The 18,041-nt window shown below is 44.7% G+C and overlaps 1 protein-coding gene across 1 annotated transcript in view; it reads left to right on the forward strand.

Moving 5' to 3' along the window:
* LOC135521867 (protein kinase C alpha type-like) overlaps positions 1-10,145 on the forward strand; it is a 38,289-nt gene extending 28,144 nt beyond the window's left edge. The window contains 7 exon segments of the mRNA XM_064947645.1: positions 343-434; positions 850-912; positions 2,726-2,864; positions 4,231-4,311; positions 4,940-5,047; positions 5,266-5,406; positions 9,903-10,145. Of these exon segments, the coding sequence (XP_064803717.1) occupies positions 343-434; positions 850-912; positions 2,726-2,864; positions 4,231-4,311; positions 4,940-5,047; positions 5,266-5,406; positions 9,903-10,064 (786 nt within the window). The 3' untranslated portion in view covers positions 10,065-10,145.
* The last annotated feature ends 7,896 nt before the right edge of the window (positions 10,146-18,041 follow it).

The following is an 18,041-nucleotide window of genomic DNA, read 5'->3' on the forward strand; positions in this document are numbered from 1 at the left end:
CGTTTGTGAGTGCGCCCATCCATGAGTGTGTTTTTGCATTCTCTATAGTGGCCATGTGTACAATGTCCATGTGTGTGTGTGTGTGTGTGTGTGTGTGTGTGTGTGTGTGTGTGTGTGTGTGTGTGTGTGTGTGTGTGTGTGTGTGTGAGACTGTGTACATCATTAGGAGAATACCAGGGCAGTGATACTAGTGATCGTGTTTGTGTGGTCTTGTCTGTTTGCTCCCTCAGGTCAAACAATAATTAGACTATTTGACTAAAATGTCCATTCATTTGCCTCATGAAGCAATGTGTGTGTGTTTTCGTTTCCCTAGTAACAGCATCATTATTTTCCATCACCCAGGACCGTCTCTACTATGTGATGGAGTATGTCAATGGAGGAGACCTCATGTTTCACATCCAGATAGTTGGCAAGTTCAAAGAGCCTCACGCAGCGTATGTATGCAACCTACTTCCCTATCTCTCCATCCATTGTTCCATCTGGTTTTATTAGTCAAGCAGATTGCCATACATATCACAGTCACCTCCACCATCCGTCCCCTCCCTGCTCTCCTCCCCTCTCCCTCCTCCTCCCTCTCAGCCAGGTGCTACCCCATCATCAATAAGCTGTGATCAGTCATCAATAGCTAACTCTATCTCGACCTAGCTCTCTATCCCCATGTCTCTCTGTCTCTCTCTCAATTACATTATCTCTCTCTCTCTCTCTCTCTAAGCTGTGGTCAGTCATCAATAGCTAGCTCTCTATCCCCATGTCTCTCTGTCTCTCTCTCAATTACATTCTCTCTCTCTCTCTCTCTCTCTCTCTCTCTCTCTCTCTCTCTCTCTCTCTCTCTCTCTCTCTCTCTCTCAGGTTCTATGCAGCAGAGATAGCCATAGGCCTCTTCTTCCTCCATACTAAAGGAATCATCTACAGGTATTAAAGGAATCATCTACAGGTATTAAAGGAATCATCTACAGGTAGGAATCATCTACAGGTATTATAGGAATCATCTACAGGTATTAAAGGAATCATCTACAGGTATTAAAGGAATCTTCTACAGGTAGGAATCATCTACAGGTATTATAGGAATCATCTACAGGTATTAAAGGGATCATCTACAGGTATTACAGGAATCATCTACAGGTATTACAGGAATCATCTACAGGTAGGAATCATCTATAGGTATTACAGGAATCATCTACAGGTATTAAAGGAATCATCTACAGGTATTACAGGAATCATCTACAGGTATTACAGGAATCATCTACAGGTATTACAGGAATCATCTACAGGTATTACAGGAATCATCTACAGGTATTACAGGAATCATCTACAGGTATTACAGGAATCATCTACAGGTATTACAGGAATCATCTACAGGTATTACAGGAATCATCTACAGGTAGGAATCATCTATAGGTATTACAGGAATCATCTACAGGTATTAAAGGAATAATCTACAGGTATTACAGGAATCATCTACAGGTATTACAGGAATCATCTACAGGTATTACAGTAATCATCTACAGGTATTAAAGGAATCATCTACAGGTAGGAATAATCTACAGGTATTACAGGAATCATCTACAGGTATTACAGGAATCATCTACAGGTATTACAGGAATCATCTACAGGTATTACAGGAATCATCTACAGGTATTACAGTAATCATCTACAGGTATTAAAGGAATCATCTACAGGTATTAAAGGAATCATCTACAGGTATTAAAGGAATCATCTACAGGTATTACAGGAATCATCTACAGGTATTAAAGGAATCATCTACAGGTATTACAGGAATCATCTACAGGTATTACAGGAATCATCTACAGGTATTACAGGAATCATCTACAGGTATTACAGGAATCATCTACAGGTATTAAAGGAATCATCTACAGGTATTACAGGAATCATCTACAGGTATTACAGGAATCATCTACAGGTATTACAGGAATCATCTACAGGTATTAAAGGAATCATCTACAGGTATTAAAGGAATCATCTACAGGTAATAAGGGTAACCTGAACCTGACCTGATCAGTGGCTGGCAGCAACATTATATTAGTCACCCACTGTGGTCTGATCAAGGCCATACAATACGTGTTCTCTCTCTCTCTCTCTCTCTCTCTAAGCTGTGGTCAGTCATCAATAGCTAGCTCTCTATCCCCATGTCTCTCTGTCTCTCTCTCAATTACATTCTCTCTCTCTCTTTCTCTTTCTCTCTTTCTCTCTGTCAATTTCTCCTACTGTCTGTCTCTTAATTCAATTCAATTCAAGGGGCTTTATTAGCATGGGAAACATATGTTAATATTGCCAAAACAAGTGAGGTAGATAATATACAAAAGTGAAATAAACAATACATTTTTTTTTTTACCTTTATTTAACCAGGCAAGTCAGTTAAGAACAAATTCTTATTTTCAATGATGGCCTGGGAACAGTGGGTTAACTGCCTGTTCAGGGGCAGAACAACAGATTTGTATCTTGTCAGCTCTGGGATTTGAACTTGCAACCTTCACGGTTACTAGTCCAATGCTCTAACCACTAGGCTACCCTGCTGCCCCAAACATTGAACAGTACACTCACAGAAGTTTCTAAAGAATAAAGACATTACAAATGTCATATTTTGTATATATACAGTTTTGTAACGATGTACAAATGGTCTCTCTCTCTCCTCTCTCTCTCTCTCTCTCTCTCTCTCTCTCTCTCTCTCTCTGTGTCTCTCTATCTCCCTCTCCCTATCTCACAGGGATCTGAAGCTGGACAACGTGTTGCTGGACAGTGAGGGTCATATAAAGATAGCTGATTTTGGGATGTGCAGGGAGGGCATGTTTGAAGGTGACACTACACGTACCTTCTGTGGGACCCCAGACTACATCGCACCAGAGGTACTCCATTCATCACCCCTCTTACTCTCCCCACTCACTCCCTCTCATGCCCGCCCAGCACAGTACTTACCCCCCCACCTCTCACCTCTCATCCCTCCTTCCTCTGAGACATCCTCCGTCTGTCTGTTTGTTTGGTCCCACCTCTCTTCACTTCATGTCTCCCCACTGACCTTGTCAGCATTAACTTCTTATGATTCGTGTGTGTGTGTGTGTGTGTGTGTGTGTGTGTGTGTGTGTGTGTGTGTGTGTGTGTGTGTGTGTGTGTGTGTGTGTGTGTGTGAGTGAGAGAGAGTGTGTACGCGTGCATGCAGTATATGCATGTGTTCTGTGTGTGAGAGACAGTGTGATTGTTGATTAGCGTGTGAGAGACAGTGTGATTGGTGATTGGTGTGTGAGAGACAGTGTGATTGGTGTGTGAGAGAGTGTGATTTGTGATTGGTGTGTGAGAGACAGTGTGATTGGTGTGTGAGACAGTGTGATTGGTAATTGGCATGTGAGAGACAGTGTGATTGGTAATTGGCATGTGAGAGACAGTGTGATTGGCGTGTGAGCGACAATGTGATTGGCGATTAGCGTATGAGAGACAATGTGATTGGTGATTGGTGTGTGAGAGACAGTATGATTGGTGATTGGTGTGTGAGAGACAGTGTGATTGGTGTGTGAGAGAGTGTGATTGGTGTGTGAGGGACAGTGTGATTGGTGTGTGAGAGAGTGTGATTGGTGATTGGTGTGTGAGGGACAGTGTGATTGGTGTGTGAGAGAGTGTGATTGGCGATTGGTGAGAGACAGTGTGATTGGTGTGTGAGCGAGTGTGATTGGTGATTGGTGTGTGAGAGACAGTGTGACTGGTGATTGGTGTGTGTGTCATTGTGGTATCATTAACCTCATAGTTAAACCAGTAGGGGATTGATTATCTAATGTAAAATCTCTATTGATTTTCCTGCATCTGTCATTGTGGTCAGAGATACAATATATCTCCCCAGAGCCAGAGAGGGAATTGTTGTCTATCCCACATTGTGTCAGCTCTTAATTATTGACTATACACACACCTGTCTGTTTGTCTGTCTGTCTGTCTCTGTCTGTCTCTGTCTGTCTCTGTCTGTCTGTCTGTCTGTCTCTCTCTCTCTCTCTCTCTCTCTCTGTCACTGTCTCTCTCTCTCTGTCACTGTCTCTGTCTCTCTCTCTGTGTCACTGTCTCTGTCTCTCTCTCCCTGTCTCTCTCTCTCTTCCTCACAAACACACATAGTGTATATAGTGTATCGACAGATGTACAGCGTTTCCTGACCCTCTGTGTAATCCTGTCCTCCCTCCTGTCCTCCCTCCTGTCCTCCCTCCTGTCCTCCCCCCTGTCCTCCCTGTCTGTCAGATTGTAGCCTACCAGTCCTATGGTAAGGCAGTTGACTGGTGGTCGTATGGGGTGCTGCTCTATGAGATGTTGGCTGGACAGGTATGACTTGACTTCTCCATTCTTTCTAGCACTGAATCTAGCACCAATGGCTTCAACACAATAGAAACAACTATGTCCTCTCTCTCTCTCTCTCTCAATTTCTATTTCAATTTAAGGGGCTTTATTGGCATGGAAAACATATGGAAAACATTGCCAAAGCATGTGAAATAGATAATAAACAAAAGTGAAATAAACAATCGGAAATTAACAGTAAACATTACACTCACAGATTTTCAAAAGAATAAAGACATTTCAAATGTAATATTATGTCTATATACAGTGTTGTAACGATGTGCAGATAGTTAAAGTACAAAAGGGAAAATAAATATAAATATGGGTTGTATTTACAATGGTGTTTATTCTTCACTGGTCGCCCTTTTCTTGTGGCAACAGTTCACACATCTTGCTGCTGTAATGGCACACTGTGCTATTTCACCCAGTATATATGGGAGTTGGTCAAAATCTGGTTTGTTTTCTAGTTCTCTATCTCCACCTCGCTCTCACCTCCCTCACTCTTTTTCTATCTTCCTCCTCTCCCCTCCCTTCCTCCCTCTCTCCCTCCCCAATCCCCCCTTCTCCCCTCCATACTCTCTCACCCCCCTCAACACTCTCTGTCCTCCCCTCCCAGCCTCCCTTTGATGGTATTGATGAGGAGGAGTTATTTCAGTCCATCATGGAGCAGAGTGTCTCCTATCCCAAGAGTCTGTCCCGTGAGGCCGTCGCCATCTGCAAGGGGGTAATCTACATCCTATTCAATTCACTTAGACCCCTCAAGAAGGCATATCTCACACATGTCAATTCTAAGTCAACATAGTGGAACGTACAGCATACTAACCTTGCAACTCAGCAAGAATGAGATTTCAAGACAAGATTGCTCTCCTCTTTTCTATCTCTCCATCTCCCTTTTCCTCCATTTTCACACTCTTCTTCTTTCTTCCTCTCCACTGTACCCAGCTCCTGACCAAGCACCCAGCGAAGCGACTGGGCGGAGGGGAGGAGGGGGAGAAAGAGATACGGGAGCATCCCTTCTTCCGTTGGATGGACTGGGACCGACTGGAGAGAATGGAGATACAGCCTCCCTTCAAACCCAGAACTGTCAGTCTCTACCTCTACCTCTTCCTCTACCTCCTCTATTCTCTCTACCTCTTCCTCTTCCTCTACCTCCTCTATTCTCTCTACCTCTTCCTCTTCCTCTACCTCCTCTATTCTCTCCACCTCTACCTCTTCCTCTACCTCCTCTATTCTCTCTACCTCTTCCTCTACCTCCTCTATTCTCTCTACCTCTTCCTCTACCTCTACCTCCTCTATTCTCTCTCTATCTCTACCTCTTCCTCTACCTCCTCTATTCTCTCTACCTCTTCCTCTTCCTCTACCTCCTCTATTCTCTCTACCTCTACCTCTTCCTCTACCTCCTCTATTCTCTCTACCTCTTCCTCTACCTCTACCTCCTCTATTCTCTTTCTACCTCTACCTCTTCCTCTATCTCCTCTATTCTCTCTACCTCTTCCTCTACCTCTACCTCTACCTCCTCTATTCTCTCTACCTCTTCCTCTACCTCTGCCTCTACTTCCTCTATTCTCTATACCTCTTCCTCTTCCTCTACTTCCTCTATTCTCTCTACCTCTTCCTCTTCCTCTACCTCCTCTATTCTCTCTACCTCTACCTCTTCCTCTACCTCCTCTATTCTCTCTACCTCTACCTCTTCCTCTACCTCCTCTATTCTCTTTCTACCTCTACCTCTTCCTCTACCTCCTCTATTCTCTCTACCTCTTCCTCTACCTCCTCTATTCTCTTTCTACCTCTACCTCTTCCTCTACCTCCTCTATTCTCTCTACCTCTTCCTCTACCTCTACCTCCTCTATTCTCTTTCTACCTCTTCCTCTACCTCCTCTATTTTCTCTCTACCTCTACCTCTTCCTCTACCTCTACCTCTATTCTCTCTCTATCTCTACCTCTTCATCTACCCCCTCTATTCTCTCTCTACCTCTACCTCTTCCAATACCTCCTCTATTCTCTCTCTACCTCTACCTCTTCCTCTACCTCCTCTATTCTCTCTCTATCTCTACCTCTTACTCCTCTATTCTCTCTCTATCTCTACCTCTTCCTCTACCCCCTCTATTCTCTCTCTACCTCTACCTCTTCTTGTACCTCCTCTATTCTCTCTCTACCTCTACCTCTACCTTCTCTATTCTCTCTACCTCTACCTCTATTCTCTTTCTACCTCTACCTCTTCCTCTACCTCCTCTATTCTCTCTACCTCTACCTCTATTCTCTCTCTACCTCTACCTCTTCCTCTACCTCCTCTATTCTCTCTCTCTCTACCTCTTTCTCTGTCTCTCTCTCTTTCTATCTCTCTCTACCTCTTTCTCTGTCTGTCTGTCTGTCTCTCTCTTTCTATCTCTCTCTCTCTACCTCTTCTTCTGTCTGTCTGTCTCTCTCTTTCTATCTCTCTCTCTCTACCTCTTTCTATGTCTGTCTGTCTCTCTCTTTCTATCTCTCTGTCTCTACATCTTTCTCTGTCTGTCTGTCTCTCTCTTTCTATCTCTCTACCTCTTTCTCTGTCTGTCTGTCTCTCTCTTTCTATCTCTCTCTACCTCTTTCTCAGTCTGTCTCTCTCTCTCTTTCTATCTCTCTCTACCTCTTTCTATGTCTGTCTGTCTCTCTCTTTCTATCTCTACCTCTTTCTCTGTCTGTCTCTCTCTCTTTCTATCTCTCTACCTCTTTCTATGTGTGTCTGTCTCTCTCTTTCTATCTCTCTCTCTACCTCTTTCTCTGTCTGTCTCTCTCTCTCTCTCTACCTCGTTCTCTGTCTGTTTCTCTCTCTATCTCTCTCTACCTCTTTCTCTGTCTGTCTCTCTCTCTTTCTAGCTCTCTCTACCTCTTTCTATGTCTGTCTGTCTCGCTCTTTCTCTCACTACCTCTTTCTCTGTCTGTCTCTCTCTCTTTCTATATCTCTCTCTACCTCTTTCTCTGTCTGTCTCTCTCTCTCTACTTCTTTTTACGTGTGTCTGTCTCTCTCTTTCTATCTCTCTCTACCTCTTTCTCAGTCTACGTCTCTCTCTATCTCTTAATATTCCCCAAGCGGGAAAATAAATAAGCATAAATATGGGTTGTATTTAAAATGGTATTTGTTCTTCACTGCTGCCCTTTTCTTGTGGCAACAGGTCACATACAGTGCCTTGCCAGGCCCCCTTGAACTTTGCGACCTTTTGCCACATTTCAGGCTTCAAACATAAAGATATAAAACTGTATTTTTTTGTGAAGAATCAACAACAAGTCAGACACAATCATGAAGTGGAACGACATTTATTGGATATTTCAAACTTTTTTAACAAATAAAAAACTGAAAAATTGGGCGTGCAAAATTATTCAGCCCCCTTAAGTTAATACTTTGTAGCGCCACCTTTTGCTGCGATTACAGCTGTAAGTCGCTTGGGGTATGTCTCTATCAGTTTTGCACATCGAGAGACTGAAATTTTTTCCCATTCCTCCTTGCAAAACAGCTCGAGCTCAGTGAGGTTGGATGGAGTGCATTTGTGAACAGCAGTTTTCAGTTCTTTCCACAGTTTCTCGATTGAAATCAGGTCTGGACTTCGACTTGGCCATTCTAAAACCTGGATATGTTTATTTTTGAACCATTCCATTGTAGATTTTGCTTTATGTTTTGGATCATTGTCTTGTTGGAAGACAAATTTCCGTCCCAGTCTCAGGTCTTTTGCAGACTCCATCAGGTTTTCTTCCAGAATGGTCCTGTATTTGGCTCCATCCATCTTCCCATCAATTTTAACCATCTTCCCTGTCCCTGCTGAAGAAAAGCAGGCCCAAACCATGATGCTGCCACCACCATGTTTGACAGTGGGGATGGTGTGGTCAGGGTGATGAGCTGTGTTGCTTTTACGCCAAACATAACGTTTTGCATTGTTGCCAAAAAGTTCCATTTTGGTTTCATCTGACCAGAGCACCTTCTTCCACATGTTTGGTGTGTCTCCCAGGTGGCTTGTGGCAAACTTTAAACGACACTTTTTATGGATATCTTTAAGAAATGGCTTTCTTCTTGCCACTCTTCCATAAAGGCCAGATTTGTGCAATATACGATGATTGTTGTCCTATGGACAGAGTCTCCCACCTCAGCTGTAGATCTCTGCAGTTCATCCAGAGTGATCATGGGCCTCTTGGCTGCATCTCTGATCAGTCTTCTCCTTGTATGAGCTGAAAGTTTAGAGGGACGGCCAGGTCTTGGTACATTTGCAGTGGTCTGATACTCCTTCCATTTCAATATTATCGCTTGCACAGTGCTCCTTGGGATGTTTAAAGCTTGGGAAATCTTTTTGTATCCAAATCCAGCTTTAAACTTCTTCACAACAGTATCTCGGACCTGCCTGGTGTGTTCCTTGTTCTTCATGATGCTCTCTGCGCTTTTAACGGACCTCTGAGACTATCACAGTGCAGGTGCATTTATACGGAGACTTGATTACACACAGGTGGATTGTATTTATCATCATTAGTCATTTAGGTCAACATTGGATCATTCAGAGATCATCACTGAACTTCTGGAGAGAGTTTGCTGCACTGAAAGTAAAGGGGCTGAATAATTTTGCACACATTTTTCAGTTTTTGATTTGTTAAAAAAGTTTGAAATATCCAATAAATGTCGTTCCACTTCATGATTGTGTCCCACTTGTTGTTGATTCTTCACAAAAAAATACAGTTTTATATCTTTATGTTTGAAGCCTGAAATGTGGCAAAAGGTCGCAAAGTTCAAGGGGGCCGAATACTTTCGCAAGGCACTGTATCTTGCTGCTGTAATGGCACACTGTGGTATTTCACCCAGTAAATATGGGAGCTTATCAAAATTGGATTTGTTTTCTAATTTCTTGTGGATCTGTGTAATCTGAGGGAAATGTGTGTCTGTAATATGGTCATACATTGGGCAGGAGGTTAGGAAGAGCAGCTCAGTTTCCACCTCATTTTGTGGGCAGTGTGCACATAGCCTGTCTTCTCTTGAGAGCCAGGTCTGCCTACAGCAGCCTTTCTCACGTGTCAGTTTTTCTCCCACTCCCTCATCACTATATACTGTATACAGTATATATCTCCTCATTTCTCCCTCATTCTCAGAGATAGACCTTGAGCATTCTGGAACAGACAGGGGTGTCATAACAGTCATGACCCTTTCGCCCCGGGGTCACGCTCCCTTGTCTCGTATGCAAATCTATGCCATCATTAGCCTGTCACTTATCAGTCTGTGGCCGTGCCAGCCAATGGCTGAGTGGGCAGTGAGGTGTCAGAATGTGCTCTGGCGTCAGAGGCCGGGCCCATTAGCCAAATGAGATTCATATCAACCAACAGAGCAGCTGTCACACGCTGAGGGGATCAAGGACCACACGTGACATGCTTTACTGTACACCTGAGGGAGAGAGAAGGAGGGAGAGAGAAGGAGGGAGAGAGAAATAGAAAGAGGGAGAGGGAGAGAGATAATTAATGTGTGGATATGTGTGCCCGTCTGTATGGAAGAAGGAGTTTGATTTTTCTCTCAGTCCTTTTTTTCATGTGTATATATGTGTTCTATGTGTAATAATGTCTCTCTCTCTCAGGGTGGGAAGAAAGGGGAGAACTTTGACAAGTTCTTCACAGCGGCTCCGTCCGTGCTGACACCCTCTGACCCTGACGTTCTGGCGGCCATTGACCAGGAAGACTTCCTGGGCTTCTCCTTCATTAACCCTGAGCTCGCCCCCCCGACCCTCACTGCCATCTGAGGGGGGCAGCTCTCTGTATTTTTGTCCTCTCCTCTTGGTCTGAAGGGAGCAGCTCTGGGGGGGGGGGGGGGGGGGTAGCTCCCCACATTCCCCTCACCGTCTAACAGTCTTTTTCTAAAGCAGATTTCAAAACAGAGACTAGCACACAATTTAAACACAAACAATCAGTATACACAATCTACAGATAACTCTCCCTCTGTGCTATACTCTAGAGCCTGAGTTCATGGCTTATTTTTCAGAGGAAAATCTGTGTGATATGGGGATGGATGGGCAGATTAGCGATAAAAGTCAAATAACACATTTAGTTGATGCAATGCATACAAAACAACATTACTGTTATTTAAAGATTATGCAGTTAATTGCAAAGAGATACTGTAAGATGACACTGAATCTGACTTAAATCTGTAGTGATTTTAAGGTAAATGTATTTTATGACATGGTATCATGCTATTGTAGTATCAATATCAAATCTATTACATAGAAATACAGCTAGAGCTGTCTATATGCCAAATGTATAATCTATTACTTATGAAATTAATTACCTCTGATATTATGTAAAGCAGTATTTATTGTGTCATGTAATGTCATATTGTGTTCTATTACATTGTTCTATTATATTATTACCAAAAATTGCTCCTTGTTTTGTGTTTCCAATTTAACTTCAATCCATTGATCATATAATTGTTATATATAGCTAGAAACCTAGAAGATGGGTAAGAAATCAAATCAATCATTATATATTACCGCTTGAAGAAAAGTTGCTCCTAATCAGTGATCTGGGATCAGATTCCCCTACCTACCCCCAGTCCTAACTTTAACCGTTAGACCTGAGGTGAATGGTAACCATTCTTGAAAATGAAACCATCTAAACGTGTCCTGAGGTTAAGGGTTATTTTAACTAACTGCATGATTACTTACTCTCCCATCTCCATCAACAAATAAAATATTTTACACCAGATATGAGGACTACCAAGTCAACCATCTGATTGATGTTTCCATACTGCACAGCTATGCCCTGTCAGCCTTACACGTTGTCATCTCTCATTCTATTCCTAGATCAGTTGCTATATTTCTTCATTTTCTTGCTGATTTGACACTTTGACCTGGACCCAAATTGAATGTGAAAGCGCTAACTCAGGTCCAACGGAGCTAACTGACCCGGGTTGGCACTACATCAGACACGTGACCTGAGACTACCCAGGATATCTGAGATGAGGAGAGGACGCATTTATAATGTGATGTGGCATTCAGTGGACATTTTGGCTGAGGTTCACCAACCAGTGACAGAGTGACAGGGAGTAACACATCTCTGAAGGAAATGTAGTAAGGAGTTAGGAGTTAGGTAGCATGGTTAGGACATTTTCAGGAGAGTTGGGATTCAGTGAGCTACAATGCTTCATGTTAAGCCCCAACTAATAATATGTTTATATGCTAGCACATGACAAATCAAATCAAATCCAATTTTATTGGTCACATACACATGGTTAGCAGATGTTAATGTGAATGTAGCGAAATGCTTGTGCTTCTAGTTCCGACCATGCAGTAATATCTAACAAGTAATCTAACAATTTCACAACAACTACCTTTTACACACAAGTGTAAAGGAATGAGTAAGGATATGTACATATAAATATATGGATGAGCGATGGCCGAACGGCATAGGCAAGATGCAGTAGATGGTATAGAGTACAGTATATACGTATGAGGTGAGAAATGTAAGGTATGTAAACATTATATAAAGTGACATAGTTTAAAGTGACTAGTGATACATTTATTACATCCAATTTTTTATTACTAAAGTTGTTATCTTATATTAACATTATTATCTTATATGAGATAGCATGTAATATTGTTACAACTTTTGTAGATTTTAATTTACGTAAGTAGTTTAGTTTTATTTAAATTCGATTAGATCAAGTCCTCATTCTTAGTTGGCACATTCCCTGTACGGGTCTATACTCTAGTGTACTGTACTACATTGTAAGGTACTATATCGTACTGTTCTGTACGGTAATTTGCTGTGTAAGGACATTGATCCACCACTGATAAGGTTCAAATGTGGGACAGGTCAATGCATGGATACACAATCATGACGTGTTCTTGACCTGGAGAGTGTTGCCAGGCAAAGTTCTGGACTGTTTTATATGACATCTAGGATCCCCATTATGGTCTGTTACACTGGAATTAGTCTAAGTTATTAGTGAGTAAAAAACTGTCAAATATTTCTATACTTATGAAAACATAGTCATGTGAACTATTGTAATCCTGGTGAAATTATACACAAAGTCCTTCTTGCCCTTTGTGCTGTTGTCTGTGCCCAATAATGTTTGTACCATGTTTTGTGCTGCTATCATGTTGTGTTGCTACCATGCTGTGTTGTCATGTGTTCTTGCAACCATGCTGTGTTGTCATGTGTTGTTGCTACCATGCTGTGTTGTCATGTGTTGTTGCTACCATGCTGTGTTGTCATGTGTTGTTGCTACCATGCTGTGTTGTCATGTGTTGTTGCTACCATGCTGTGTTGTCATGTGTTGTTGCTACCATGCTGTGTTGTCATGTGTTGTTGCTACCATGCTGTATTGTCATGTGTTGTTGCTACCATGCTGTGTTGTCATGTGTTGTTGCTACCATGCTGTGTTGTCATGTGTTGTTGCTTCCATGCTGTGTTGTCATGTGTTGTTGCTACCATGCTGTGTTGTCATGTGTTGTTGCTACCATGCTGTGTTGTCATGTGTTGTTGCTACCATGCTGTGTTGTCATGTGTTGTTGCTACCATGCTGTGTTGTAATGTGTTGTTGCCGTACTATGTTGTTGTCTTAGGTCTCTCTTCATGTTGTATTCTGTTGTTTCTCTTGTCGTGATGTGTGTTTTGTCCTATATTTTTATGTAATTCATTTTATTTTTAATCCCAGAGGCCTTTTGCCTTCTGGTAGGCCGTCATTTTGAATAAGAATTTGTTCTTAACTGACTTGCCTAGTTAAATAAAGGTTCAATTAAAAAAGAACAAGTCAAACTAGGTTTCAACCATGGATGTGAGAGACTGGATTTGTACCAGCTCAAATCCCATTGCTCTTTTCTCTGCATAAACATCAATAATAAAAGCCTGTATAGCAGGGATCAACAACTACATTCAGCCGTGGGGCAACTTTTTCTTGAGTGGATGGTCAGGCAGCTGGAACATAATTCAAATCATTTGTAAACTGCAAATTGACTGCAAGAAACCCAATCGGATATAATATTTGACTAAAACAATGTCATTTCAAACTTCGTTTACACTTGTATACCATCACATACTGTATCTCTATTAGGGAATACTTTGGAACAGATCTCCACATTTAAAATCCCTTGGAGATGACTTGCTGGTGTTTTTAGTCTTCTATGTCCACAATAAGATTATGAACTTGGGGGAGAAATAAAATGACCTGCAGGACAGATTCAGAGCTGTTACTGTCGGCTACTTTAAAGGGTCAAACAGGTCTGAGTGGTCATCATCACCCAAGGTCAGTTTGGGTTCAGGGTCAAACAGGTCTGAGTGGTCATCATCACCCAAGGTCAGTTTGGGTTCAGGGTCAAACAGGTCTGAGTGGTCATCATCACCCAAGGTCAGTTTGGGTTCAGGGTCAAACAGGTCTGAGTGGTCATCATCACCCAAGGTCAGTTTGGGTTCAGGGTCAAACAGGTCTGAGTGGTCATCATCACCCAAGGTCAGTTTGGGTTCAGGGTCAAACAGGTCTGAGTGGTCATCATCACCCAAGGTCAGTTTGGGTTCAGGGTCAAACAGGTCTGAGTGGTCATCATCACCCAAGGTCAGTTTGGGTTCAGGGTCAAACAGGTCTGAGTGGTCATCATCACCCAAGGTCAGTTTGGGTTCAGGGTCAAACAGGTCTGAGTGGTCATCATCACCCAAGGTCAGTTTGGGTTCAGGGTCAAACAGAAAGGGATTTGTGTAGATAGAATATTACAGTACGCATCTAGATATTAAAATCATATAACATTTTAAGTTATGCATTTATCATTTATCTGTATATTTATTAGTTGGGTTATTTCATGTTTTGTGTATTGGGAATACATTAAAAATCATAATAAAATTAATTGGAAAGTCTGAAAAATGCTTTTGTCTAATGTTTATGCCTCTAAATGTCTGAATCATGAAAGTGTCAACATGTAATAGTGTGTAATTAACATACTGTCTGTACTAACATAATGTCTGTAATAACATGTTCCAGTTCCACTCTTAACCAGCAATCCATCGCACCCTGTTTCCCAAGCCTTTTGTCAATCTCCTCTTCTGTCCCTGCATGCACACATACACACACATACACACACATACACACACACACACACACACACACACACACACACACACACACACACACACACACACACACACATACAGACACATACACACACACACACACACACACACACACACACACACACACACACACACACACACACATACACACACACACACACACACACACACACACACACACACACACAAACACGCACACACACGCACACACACGCACACACTCGCACACACTCGCACACACTCGCACACACACACTCGCACACACACACACACACACACACACACACACACACACACACACGCACACGCGCACACACACACACACACACACACACACACACACACACACAAACACAAACACACACACACATATGATCCTATTAATTTACTGTGGTAGTTGTCAAACCAGCAAAACAACCCTCTCCGTGTCTCAATTTCACTCCCTGTCGTCGTCCTTCCCTCGCTGCTGTCCCACAGGCACAACCTCCAGTCCTCACCCTCCTCACCCCCCCTTCACTCAACACCGCACCATCACGATGGGAGTACTATGTCCCCATAGAGATCTGTGTTATAACAATTTGACCTTCACATTAAAATCTCATCAACTTCTCTCTCTTTCCCTCTCTCTCTACCTCCCTCCCCTCTCTTCCTCTACCTGCATCCTCTGTCACTCACTCTCTCTTTTACCTCTCTGTCCATCCTCTCTCATTCTCTGCCTCCCATCACCTCACCTGCTCTCTCTTTCTCTGCCACCCACCACCTCACCTATCTCTCTTTCTCTGCCTCCCACCACCTCACCTATCTCTCTTTCTCTGCCTCCCACGTCCTCGCCTGCTCTCTCTTTCTCTGCCTCCCACCACCTCACCTGCTCTCTTTCTCTGCCTCCCACCTCCTCACTAGCTCTCTCTTTCTCTGCTTCCCAACTCCTCACCAGCTCTCTTTCTCTGCCTCCCAACTCCTCACTAGCTCTCTCTTTCTCTGACTCCCACCTCCTCACCTGCTCTCTCTTTCTCTGCCTCCCACCACCTCACCAGCTCTCTCTTTCTTTGCCTCCAACCACCTCACTAGCTCTCTTTCTCTGCCTCACACTTTCTCACCTGCTCTCTCTTTCTCTGCCTCCCACCTCCTCACCAGCTCTCTCTTTATCTGCCTCGAACCACCTCACTAGCTCTCTATCTCTGCCTCCAACCTCCTCACCTGCTCTCTATTTCTCTGCCTCCCACCTCCTCACTAGCTCTCTTTCTCTGCCTCCCACCTCCTCACTATCTCTCTCTTTCTCTGCCTCCCACCTCCTCACCAGCTCTCTCTTTCTCTGCCCCCCACCACCTCACCTGCTCTCTCTTTCTCTGCCTCCCACCACCTCACTTGCTCTCTCTTTCTCTGCCCCCCACCACCTCACTTTCTCTCACTTTCTCTGCCCCCCACCACCTCACCTGCTCCCTTTCTCTGCCTCCCACCTCCTCACCTGCTCTCTCTTTCTCTGCCTCCCACCACCTCACCTATCTCTCTTTCTCTGCCTCCCACGTCCTCACCTGCTCTCTCTTTCTCTGCCTCCCACCACCTCACCTGCTCTCTTTCTCTGCCTCCCACCTCCTCACTAGCTCTCTCTTTCTCTGCTTCCCAACTCCTCACCAGCTCTCTTTCTCTGCCTCCCAACTCCTCACTAGCTCTCTCTTTCTCTGCCTCCCACCTCCTCACCTGCTCTCTCTTTCTCTGCCTCCCACCACCTCACCAGCTCTCTCTTTCTTTGCCTCCAACCACCTCACTAGATCTCTTTCTCTGCTTCACACTTTCTCACCTGCTCTCTCTTTCTCTGCCTCCCACCTCCTCACCAGCTCTCTCTTTATCTGCCTCGAACCACCTCACTAGCTCTCTATCTCTGCCTCCAACCTCCTCACCTGCTCTCTCTTTCTCTGCCTCCCACCTCCTCACTAGCTCTCTTTCTCTGCCTCCCACCTCCTCACTATCTCTCTCTTTCTCTGCCTCCCACCTCCTCACCAGCTCTCTCTTTCTCTGCCCCCCACCACCTCACCTGCTCTCTCTTTCTCTGCCTCCCACCACCTCACTTGCTCTCTCTTTCTCTGCCCCCCACCACCTCACTTTCTCTCTCTTGCTCTACTCCCCACCACCTCACCTGCTCCCTTTCTCTGCCTCCCACCTCCTCACCTGCTCTCTCTTTCTCTGCATCCCACCTCCTCACCTGTTCTCTTTCTCTGCCTCCCACCTCCTCACCTGCTCTCTTTCTCTGCCTCCCACCTCCTCACTAGCTCTCTCTTTCTCTGCCTCCCACCACCTCACTAGCTCTCTTTCTCTGCCTCCCACCTCCTCACCTGCTCCCTTTCTCTGCCTCCCACCTCCTCACCTGCTCTCTTTATCTGCCTCGCACCTCCTCACCTGCTCTCTCTTTCTCTGCCTCCCCTCTCCTCACCGGCTCTATCTTTCTCTGACTCCCACTACCTCACTAGATCTCTGTCTCTGCCTCCCACCTCCTCACCTGCTCTCTCTTTCTCTGCCTCCCAACTCCTCACGAGCTCTCTCTTTCTCTGCCTCCCACCTCCTCACCTGCTCTCTCTTCCTCTGCCTCCCACCACCTCACCAGCTCTCTCTTTCTTTGCCTCCAACCACCTCACTAGCTTTCTTTCTCTGCCTCCCACTTTCTCACCTGCTCTCTCTTTCTCTGCCTCCCACCTCCTCACTAGCTCTTTATCTGCCTCCCACCAACTCACTAGCTCTCTATCTCTGCCTCCAAACTCCTCACCTGCTCTCTTTTTCTGTGCCTCCCACCTCCTCACTAGCTCTCTCTTTCTCTGCCTCCCACCACCTCACTATCTCTCTTTCTCTGCCTCCCACCTCCTCACCTGTCCTCTCTTTCTCTGCCTCCCACCTCACTAGCTCTCTTTCTCTGCCTCCCACCACCTCACCTATCTCTCTCTCTCTGCCTCCCACCTCCTCACCTGCTCTCTCTTTCTCCGCCTCCCACCACCTCACCTGCTCTCTCTTTCTCGCATCCCACCTCCTCACCTGCTCTCTATTTCTCTGCCTCCCTCCTCCTCACCTGCTCTCTCTTTCTCTGCCTCCCCTATCCTCACCGGCTCTATCTTTCTCTGACTCCCACCACCTCACTAGATCTCTGTCTCTGCCTTTCACCTCCTCACCTGCTCTCTCTTTCTCTGCCTCCCAACTCCTCACTAGCTCTCTCTTTCTCTGCTTCCCACCACCTCACTAGCTCTCTTTCTCTGCCTCCCACCTCATCACCTGCTCTCTCTTTCTCTGCCTCCCACCTCACTAGCTCTCTCTTTCTCTGCCTCCCACCTCCTCACTAGCTCTCTCTTTCTATGCCCCCTACCACCTCACCTGCTCTCTCTTTCTCTGCCTCCCACCACCTCACTAGCTCTCTTTCTCTGCCTCCCACCTCCTCACCTGCTCTCTCTTTCTCTGCCTCCCACCTCCTCACTAGCTCTCTCTTTCTCTGCCTCCCACCTCCTCACTAGCTCTCTCTTTCTATGCCCCCTACCACCTCACCTGCTCTCTCTTTCTCTGCCTCCCACCACCTCACCTGCTCTCTCTTTCTCTGCCTCCCACCACCTCAATAGCTCTCTCTTTCTCTGCCTCCCACCACCTCACCAGCTCTCTCTTTCAATGCCCCCCACCACCTCACCTGC

Source organism: Oncorhynchus masou, chromosome 30 (genome assembly GCF_036934945.1).
Source record: "Oncorhynchus masou masou isolate Uvic2021 chromosome 30, UVic_Omas_1.1, whole genome shotgun sequence".
Lineage (NCBI taxonomy): Eukaryota > Metazoa > Chordata > Actinopteri > Salmoniformes > Salmonidae > Oncorhynchus > Oncorhynchus masou.